At 61.3% G+C, this 9,881-nt stretch overlaps 1 protein-coding gene across 1 annotated transcript; it reads left to right on the top strand.

The window, feature by feature from the left end:
- Positions 1-2,671: 2,671 nt before the first annotated feature.
- Positions 2,672-8,548, top strand: LOC311186893 (melanoma-associated antigen D4-like; the record flags this gene model as incomplete). Its single annotated transcript, XM_084258104.1, has 11 exons — positions 2,672-2,881; positions 3,147-3,977; positions 4,319-4,522; positions 4,632-4,695; positions 4,898-4,977; positions 5,347-5,438; positions 6,036-6,115; positions 6,217-6,259; positions 6,650-6,712; positions 7,662-7,830; positions 8,114-8,548. The coding sequence occupies 11 exons, from the start codon at positions 2,672-2,674 to the stop codon at positions 8,546-8,548; spliced, it is 2,271 nt and encodes a 756-aa protein (XP_084114230.1).
- Between the last annotated feature and the right edge of the window lie 1,333 nt (positions 8,549-9,881).

Genomic DNA, 9,881 nt, shown 5'->3' with positions numbered 1-9,881 from the left:
GGCTCACACAACTGGTGACAGTCCCCCCTCCCCCCACTCACCCAGTCCGTTCTTGGAATCCTGAAGCTCAGCCCAGCTTCTTTCTGCAAGACCACGACTATCCCGGGCCCTGCCCTGGAGGGAACCCGGGCAAACATTTACTCTGAAGTAGGGCTTGCCTTGGCTCAGGTACACAAGTGCCCGACTGTCTTGGCTACTCCAGCGGGCACCTGGAAGACCTGGGGGTGGGGGTGAGGGGCAGCTTGTTCTTGCCACCCTCCGCAAACAGGCCTGACAGTGGGATCAGGGAGTGGGCCCCAAGGTGTGCGATTGCCACCTAGAGTTGGCAGGGGTTGGGGCTGGGGTCTCTACGTGTGTCTTCAAGGATGCAGAGCGTGAGATAGCCCCGGGAGAACACAACCCTGCTGGATTGGGACCAATGTTGAGCAGGGCAGGGGAGGGTGAAGAGGGGAGGGTGCCCCAAAGCCAGGATCAGTCCTGGGTTTAAGAGTGTTGGGAGAGGGTCTCCCTGGTGGCGCAGCGGTTGATCGCCGAGCTGTCCACAGCCTCTGCAGCGCCGGTTCGATTCCCTGCCGGCCAGGGAGAACCCCACATGGTGCAGCAGACCTCTCCTGGCTCGCCCGCTGCTCCTGTCAGCAATGTCTTCAGTTCGTCTGCCTGTTCTGCTTCCCGCTCTGGCTCTGGTGAATTCTCTCACCCTCCCGCGCTTCTGATTCTGACCTGTACCCCAGTTCTTGTATAAGTAAATAAATAAATCTTAAAAAAAAAAAAATGAGTGTCGGAAAAGAGACCCAGGCTCAAATTCTGCATTTTCTTTGTCCTGGCGCTGTGGCCTCTACCAGCTAGTCCAATGTGCCTGTGCCTCGGCTTCCTGATCTGTAAAATGGGGGTGCTGACAAGATCCTCCATTGACCACTGTGAGAGGAAGATGAGGGCAGCACAGACCTGGCTGTGACATACAATCTCCACAAAGAGTAGCTGTGGAAGCACATGTACTCAGTGCATCTGTCAGGGGGTGGAAGTGATGAGTAGCAGAGGGGAGCACACAGGGAGCAGGCATCCCTGGGCCATTTCCACTTCCCTTGTTGCAGTCAGAGAGCCAGCTAGAGACCTCTGCATTTGTGACCCAGGGGTTATGCTGGGGAAGCAGGGAATAGTGCATTCCAGCACCCTGGAGGAGCTTAGGGGGCAAAGGGGAGGAAGGGTGAGAACATTGGGCAAAGGTGGGGGGGGGTGGTGAGGGGTAGATGTCCAAGTGCACTATGGGTGTGAGTGTGCATGGCTGTGGTCAGAGGAGGGGTGACCAAAGGCCAACATCCCCCGAAGTCAGTCTCTCTCTCTCTCTCTCTCTCTCTCTCTCTCTCTCTCTCTCTCTCTCTCTCTCTCTCTCTCTCTCTCTCTCTCTCTCTCTCTGTCTCTCTCTCTCTCTCTCTCTCTCCTCTCTCTCCGTCTCTCTCTCTCCCCCCCCCCACGTCCCCGAAACGCATGCGCACTGGGAACCTGGTGGAAAGGGCTTTTGTTGGGAAAGCGGGCGGGCTGGAGAGCTCCACGCATGCGCACTCTGCCCGGCCGCGGGGCGGGTGTGGGGGGGCGCGCGGAGAAAAGGGGCGGGGTGGTCTGAGCTGCTGTGCTGGCAGCTGTGGGCGAGGGCGCGGCCGCGGGGTTCCTGGTGCTGAGGACGGACGCCATTGGAACCCAGAAAAGGTAAGGCTCCGGCTCCAGCCGGGTCTGGGAGAGCGCGAGTGGAACTCGGCATGCTGTGCCTCCCCCCACCCCCAGCCTCGGAGCGGAACAAAGCCTAAGCACTCAGAGCCGGGACCCCAGTACACCGGCGGTGTGGAGGAGAGGAGTCCCTGCTCTCCGCCACCAGACCCAGTGTCCCCGAGGCGAGCGAGCCCTACTCCCACCGGAATCCCACAGTCCGAACCCCTCTAGCAGTTGGAGCCCTGTGCTCCCTGCTGAGCGCCGAGGCCCCACCCCCACCCCTCCTTGATCCCTCCTATCCCGGGATTTGAGAGCTCCAGTTGCGGTCCCGGGATTTGAGAGCTCCAGCGCTCCCATTCAAGCCTCGGCGAGGTCCCAGGCCTCCACAGCATCCACCCGCTGGCGCTCCTGTGTGAGACCAGCCTAGCCCAGAATCAGTGGAATCCCCAGGCCAGAGCTAGCCAGAGGGTCCCTGGGATGCAGTTTCCTGGCGCTTTCAGCTGCCCCCTTCCTCTGAGCCCTCTGCTCTGCTCTGCTCCTGGCCCCTGGCTCCAGCCCTTAAATTCAAGCCCTTTGTTTCTTCCTCTCTGCTGGCATCTCCTGTGGGACTCCTGAGACCCAATTGGCCAGTCCACCAGTGATCACATCTAGCTGCTGTGATGGACCAGTCCTTCCTGAACTGCACTTTGACTTGAGGGAGGAGGGGGGACGGGGGGGGGGTGGCGTCCTCCCATCCCCTGTGTCCCTTGCCTAGGACTCTGTGTTTGCCAGCATCTAGCCAACATGCCTCCCCATCAGCACCACCTTCCCTCCCCACCTTGCACTGCCTGGTAACCTGATGATTGCTGCCCCTCACCTCCTGAGAGATCCAGCCTCCCACCGATCCCGCCCCCTCCCCTTCCCCCTCCCCCTGAGGAGGCCTCACCCTCCCTGCCAGGTTGAGTCTCTGCTCCTTGGAACCCACAGCATGGCAGAGGGCAGCTACAGCATGGAATCTGAAAGCTACAATGCTGAAGACATGGATGAGGGTAGCGATGAAGTGGGGGAGGAAGAGATGGTGGAAGGCAACGACTATGAAGAATTTGGTGCTTTTGGAGGCTATGGCAGCCTCACCAGCTTTGACATGCGCCTCCTCAGAGCCTTTGGTAGCTTGGGTCCAGGCCTTCGCATCTTAGCGGTGAGGCCCCCTTCTTGGCCACCTGCTGTCCCTGGGGCTTCTCCCCTGTGAGAGAAGGGGGGAGGTGGGGGGAGCAGAGGGGACGGTGTGAGGGCAGGGTGGGGTAGGAAAAGGCCACCTGTCTTCCCCAAACCTTGCCTGTCCTGCTCACAAAAAGGGGGTGGTGTTGAGGGCTGGCTGCTGGGAGGAGGCTGGCCGCTCAGGAGAGCATGACGGAGTGTGTAGAGTTTTCTGCCTTGCCCTCCCCTTCTCTCCGACCTTGCAGAATGAGCCCTGGGAACTGGAAAACCCTGTGCTGGCCCAGACTCTGATGGAGGCCTTGCAGCTGGATCCGGAGACGCTTGCCAATGAGGCGGCCGCCCATGCTGCTAACGTGGCCCGCTCTGCTGCCTCCAACCACGCCGCCCGGGCCGCCGCTGCTGCTGCCCGGGCCGCCTACAATCAGGTGGTCACTGAGCCCCTGGCGGCCCCAGACCAAGCCTCAGGAGAACATGCCCAGCCCATGACCTATGCCGCTGCCACTGCCGAGGCTCAGGGTGCCACCTCCGAGACGACCCTGCCTTCTCTGCACATCTCCCAGCTGCTCGTCGACAGTGAGGTGGCTGTCCCTGGGGCTCCAGCGACGTCCACTCAGCCCCAGACCCAGGAGGCTTCTACCGAGGGGCCCAGTACCACCTGTGCTTTCTCTCAGGCTCCATGTGCCAGCGAGAGGGATGCCACCCGGCCCACGACAACCTTCCTGGGTCAGAACGATGTCTTTGACTTCACACAGCCCGCAGGTGTCAGCGGCATGGCCTTCCCACGCCCCAAGAGACCCGCCCCTGCCCAGGAGGCTGCCACAGCAGAGGGCCCCAGTGCTACCTCTGCTATGCCCCAGGCGGCGTCTACCAGGGAGGGGGCAGCCACCCGGCCCAAGACCACCAAGTCTGGGAAGGCTCTCGCCAAGACTCGGTGGGTGGAGCCTCAGAATGTTGTGGCAGCAGCTGCTGCCAAGGCCAAGATGGCCACCAGTGCCCCTGAGCCCGAGGGCGCAGCGGCCACTGCTAAGCACAGTGCTGAACCCTGGGCCAGGATGGGAGGCAAGAGGACGAAGAAGGTAAGACCTTCCTCCCTCTCCACACCCTCTTGCTCCCTCCTTCCTCTCCTCCCTCCGCTCTTCCCCGCCCCCCTGCCCCACCACCTGTTCTTTTCCTCTACTCTTGTCCATGTTTCTCCACCACGAGTTTCCAGCATGTTCTCGCTCCACGTAGTCCCTGCCCTCGGGCCCAGTGGGAGAATAGTGGCCCTGTGCCTTAGTGGAGCTCGGCGCTCGGCACACGTCCTGGGCTGTCCCTACCGCTCCTGTTTCCCAGCACCAGCTCTGGCTGAGACATGTGCCAGATGCTTTTGCGTGGGGAGCCCGGCAGCCCTGGGTCTGTCCTGTGTCTCACGCTACAGTCCAAGCACCTGGATGACGAATATGAGAGCAGCGAGGAGGAGAGAGAACCTCCTGTGGTCCCGCCGACCTGGAGAGCCTCGCAGCCCCCCCTGACGGGACGGGCTCAGGTGGCCCCTCGGCCCCCAATGGCCCTGAGGTCCCAGGTGCCCTCGAGGCACGTACTGTGCCTGCCACCCCGCAATGTGACCCTTCTGCAAGAGAGGGTAAGAAGCCTGCCCTCCCCCATCTCCCTCCACTCGCCCCTGGCAGGGCTTGGTTTGAGGTCACCCAAGCCTTGTTGATCTCCCAGTGTGCTCCCTCCTCCCCCACCAGGCAAATAAGTTGGTGAAATATCTGATGATTAAGGACTACAAGAAAATTCCCATCAAACGCTCAGGTGGGCACCCCGCATCCCCTCCCCCAACCCTGCTGTGTCTGCAGCCCCCCCATCAGAAGCCCCCCTGCCAGGCCGTGGCCCACGGCTGGCTCTGTGTGCCCAGAGCTGACTGTGCTCCCCTCAGCAGGGTTGGCCAGGGCCGTGGCCTCTGCTCCTTGGCCTCTGCTCAAGCCAGGTGCTTTCCCTCTGCCCCCTCCTGCAGACATGCTGAAGGACGTCATCCGAGAATATGATGAGCATTTCCCTGAGATCATTGAGCGGGCAACGTACACTCTGGAAAAGGTGGGCACGGGGTAGGGGCAGCTCTGGAACAAGGGCTGTGGGGAAGCCTTGAAATGTGCACCCGCCCAGTCCCGATGTCACTCCCACCTGCTCTGGAAGCCTCTCGGGCCTGTGGACTGTGCGCTGCTGGCGCAGGCAGCCGTCCCTGGTCTCCCCCCTCTCTCTCTCGTGCCCTCTGAGCGTCGGACGTCTCTGAGGGGACCCCGTGGTCCTGGCCAGTGCCAGAGCTGCCACAGGCCGGGGCCTGCGCACCCTCCCCTGGGGCTTTGGGCTCCCTGTGAGAAAGAGCCCTGAGAGGGATTGAATGACAGCCTGCGGGATGCCCTGCATGGGCTTCTGATCTGCCTTCCTGTTTTCTCCCCCATGTAGAAGTTCGGGATCCACCTGAAGGAAATTGACAAGGAAGAACACCTATACATTCTCGTCTGCACGCGGGATTCCTCAGCACGCCTCCTGGGAAAGTGAGGAAGGGGGCAGGAGGGCTGTGACCTCCTTCGGTGGTGCCCCTTCCCTGCCCCATCTCCCACAGGCCCTCAGAGAAACGGGCAAAATACGGCTCGTGGGCCGAGCACAGCTTCCGCCCACCCACAGATAGTGGTGCCCAGTGGTGCGGGCACAGAGGGACCCAGGCCCTTGCTGCCGCCAGCCTTTCACCCTCCCCCTGCCCCCCCCCCAGGCTTCCATGGGGAGCAGGCTGCTTCTTGTTTGCCTCTCCCGGCTCAGTGCCTGGCCCCAGCTGGGCAGAGCAGGCCTGGTGGGCATGTGGGGACTGCCTCCCTGATGCCCCCGGGCAGGGAAGGCTGGGTTGCCTCTGGACACACTTGCCAAGCATTCCCTGCCTTCCTAACCCCGTCCTCTGTGGAGACCTGGGAGGGGGCGTCGGGGTGCCCATCCCAGGGATGAAGTCACAGCCTTGGGAGGAGGAATGAATTGTTTGGATCAGGTAGCAGCCACGTGCAGAGGGGTAGAAGGGCCTGGCAGCCCCGCACTCCGGGAGAGGCTAGCTGAAGCCCCTGGGGGGACGGCTGCGGCACAGGATCCACTTTCTACACCTGCAGGACCAAGGACACCCCCAGGCTGAGTCTCCTCTTGGTGATTCTGGGGGTCATCTTCATGAATGGCAACCGCGCCAGCGAGGGTGAGTGGTGGTCGTACCTGTGGCTGGTGGGGGTTGGGGCGAGGGTGCCCACAGTGCCGCCTTCCTGCGCTAAAATCCTTGTACCTCATTCCCCCTCACAGCCGTCCTCTGGGAGGCGCTCCGCAAGATGGGATTGCACCCTGGGTACGATCGGGGTCTCTGGGCCCCCGCCCCTGAGTGTTAGCCTGGGGCAGGACACTACCTGGGATTGCATGGCCTGGGTGGTCTGGTGCGGGGAGGGGGCAGAAGTTCTCACCATGCTGAGTGGGGAGTGGTACTGAACTCCCAGCCTCCTCTCTGCGCCGTGTCCCCTCTTGTCCCCAGATGAGATCTAAGGGAAACAGTCAGAGTTAGGGGCTCCTTCCAACACCATCAGGGCATTGCTGACGCGTGGCTGTCTGGCCTCTGGTGCATACCCAGGCCTGCAAGGGTCTGCCCCGTGGCTGGGGAGCTCCCAGTCCTTTGGGGAGGGCTCCCACCCACCTCCGGCCACCACCACAGCCTCTAATCATGGCTTCCTTTCCTTGCTGTCAGGGTAAGGCACCCATTCCTTGGCGACCTGAGGAAGCTCATTACAGAGGACTTTGTGAAGCAGAAGTGAGTACTGACCGATTCAACTGTGTCCCACCTGCGTGCTTCCCTGGTGCGCTGCTCTGGCTGAGAAAGCCACCCCCTGCCCTCAGCGTAATCGCAGAGGGATCTCCGTGTGGGGTCTGCCGTGCTTGTCAGTGGGGCTGTGTGAGTACTGGGGAGAGGCTTCCAGAGTGGCCTTGGGGAAGGGTGCACACGTTTACTGAGAACACGTTTAGTGTGACAGTGTCACAACAGCCATCTCATTGCTCACCTTCCCTGGGCGCTGTGCTCCTCTCTGGAACCTGGGCGCAGAGTGGAGGTCTGAGTCTGGCCTGGGTGGTAAAGGGCCTGTTTGGCTCCGAAGCCCAGCCCTCCTGTGTCTGGCCTGGGCCCACCGCTTCTGCTGCTTGCAGAGCAAGTGTGTGCTCACTCGGGGGTGCTGTCCTGCGAGTTCACACACACACACACACTCTCTCTCTCTCTCTCTCTCTCTCTCTCTCTCTCTCACACACACACTCACTTTGAGTCGGGAGTCTGCACGGAAGTGCGCCCGGGTGACTGTCCCTTCCCTAGACAGTTGTTGTGAAGGTGGACTGCCTGAGGGTCTCCCAGGCCCTGAGCTGAGGAGCGCTCAGAGCAGGGGCCTGAAGAAGTGACTCCTCTGTCCACTGCAGACACAACAGGAATCTAGGTTCACTGATAAGAGGCAGAAAACTTGTGGCCCTCCAAGGAACAAACACCCTACTCGTGACCCACCCCCCCCAACACAAACACACACACACACATACACACACACATACACACACACTCCTCCACATGGCTTCTGGGCAGGACCCGTGGCCCAGGGCTTTGAAGGCCACCACTTGAAGGCAGAAAGCCCTGGAGTGGGTCATGGGCTGGGCAGCTAGGCCGCTGTCCTCCAGGAGCTGAGCTTCCACTTCCGGCCTGGGAGGGGCCCTCTGGGAGCCATTAGTGTAACCACAGTTCTGCCTGCTGGACTCGAAAGCGGGTTTGCTCTCGCACCCAGGTACCTGGAGTACAAAAAGATCCCCAACAGCAGCCCCCCTGAGTATGAATTCCTCTGGGGCCTGCGCGCCCGCCACGAGACCAGCAAGATGAGGGTCCTGAGATTCATTGCCCAGGTAATGGAGAGCCTCTGCTCTTGGCCACAGCCTCCTTGCCGGCCGTGCTGTTTTCCCAGGAAGGCTCAGAAAGGCTCCTAAGTAACTTAGCCAAGTTCACAGACGGGAAGTGCAAGGGACAGGGCGACGTCCCAGCTGTGACACAGAATAAGTGGAGGCCAAAGCTGGTGTGTTTATTTGTATCACGATTGGCCAGGTGCCCGGGAGGGCGTATGTCGGGAAGTGGGTTGCTTGGTGGACGCAGGGTAGTGCTGTGAGGGTGGCCGCTGTTATCCCATTGCAGAATCAGAACCGAGACCCCCGGGAATGGAAGGCTCATTTCTTGGAGGCGGTGGATGATGCTTTCAAGACGATGGATGTGGACATGGCCGAGGAACATGCCAGGGCCCAGATGAGGGCCCAGATGAATATCGGGGAGGAAGCTCTGATTGGACGGTGGAGCTGGGATGACATACAGGTGGAGCTCCTGACCTGGGACGAGGACGGAGATTTTGGCGATGCCTGGGCCAGGATCCCCTTTGCTTTCTGGGCCAGATACCATCAGTACATTCTGAATAGCAACCGTGCCAACAGGAGGGCCACTTGGCGGGCTGGCGTCAGCAGTGGCACCAACGGTGGGGCCAGCACCAGCATCCTGGATGGCCCTAGCACCAGCTCCACCATCCGGACCAGAAATGCCTCCCGAACCGGGGCCAACTTCTTCTCCTGGATCCAGTAAGATTTTCGGTCCATCGCTGAGACTCCACGGGAGGGGTGTGCAGGGGCTCCGAGAAGCCGGGGGGAGGCGCTGGGGGAGGCGGGGCACCACGGAGCCACGGGAGTATGCCGAGACGCTCGTGGTGCTCTTCACGTCCCTCCCGGTGCCCCGCGTGTTTGTTTTTGTCTCCTGGACCGTGCTTTGTGTTTGCAGGCACCGCTGAGGAGCTGGGGCAAGCCGAGTGCCTCCCGGGGTGTCTGAACAGAGCGCTCTGGGCGGCTTCTACCTGTCCAGTGGAGACGGCATGCCGGATGAAGCCTTCTTGCCCTTCCTGCTTTCCTTGTGTGCTTTTGTCGTGCTTTCATGTTTTTGGTATCTGTGTGACATTAAAGTTGCAAAAGTACCTGGGCACGTTTGGTCCTTTAGCTGTGCAGGAATTGCCCCGAGCGCTCTGGAGCGGGTGTGGGCAGTGGAGGTGCCGCCCAGTGTGGAGACCGTGACTGCGAGAGCCTCGGGTCCACAGTTAGGTGATTCCCTGCGGGGTGCAGCCCGGGTTAGATGCCTGCTGGCGTAGGGTGGGGGGGAGCGGGGTATGGTAGCGGGAGAAGGAATGGGGCGAGGATCTTGGGGTGGTCCCACTGTTCTTCCCAACAGGGGACAGTCCCCACAGCAGCCTCAGCACCCAAACCCTGCCCATCTTTGGAGACGCCCTCCCACAACACGCTCTCCTCCTCGGCAGCCCGATGTCAGGACCTCATCCCTGGGGCGGGGTCCTAAGGACACTGAGGTGGGCCTCCCAGTGACACCTCAGTCCCAGCAGCTAGAAGGACGAGTCAGTATTGTTGAAAACAGATGGGAGGAAAACAAAGCTGGGTGCAGACCTCCACCGCCGGCCTCTGTACTGGCACTAGGCCAGTTTGGGCACTTTGGAGCCTTTCTCCTCTGCAAGCAGGGCGTGCCCAGTTAGGCCAAGGCCAGGCCTAGGTCCCGGCGTCTTCGGGGCTGCATCTAGGCTGCCAATCCGCCAGGTGGATGGCAGGGCAGAGTCTGTGAGCCCTGGGCAGGACGCACTGGTGGGCAGGGACAGTGTCCAGGCCTTGCTCGGGCCTCCCAGTGGTGTCCACAGCTTGTGAGGGCAGGAGGGGGAGTTGTGTAAGGGCCCCTGCCCCCGCCCCAGGAACCGGTCCTCTCTCTCAGCCAGACCCGGATTCTGACTGACCGTGTGGAATGATTTACGAGGCCCAGAGGAAAAGGAAAACGCGGGTCCCCTTGCTCAAAAACTACTGAGGGTTGCGAGAAATTGCAAGGGAGGGCAGAGCATTGCACCATGTATGGGGCCCTTCTGAGCGCAGGG

Source organism: Talpa europaea (genome assembly GCF_964194135.1).
Source record: "Talpa europaea genome assembly, chromosome: X".
In the NCBI taxonomy this organism is placed as follows: domain Eukaryota; kingdom Metazoa; phylum Chordata; class Mammalia; order Eulipotyphla; family Talpidae; genus Talpa; species Talpa europaea.
Note: the sequence above shows the minus strand (reverse complement) of the source record. Positions and strands in the feature narration are given on the sequence as shown.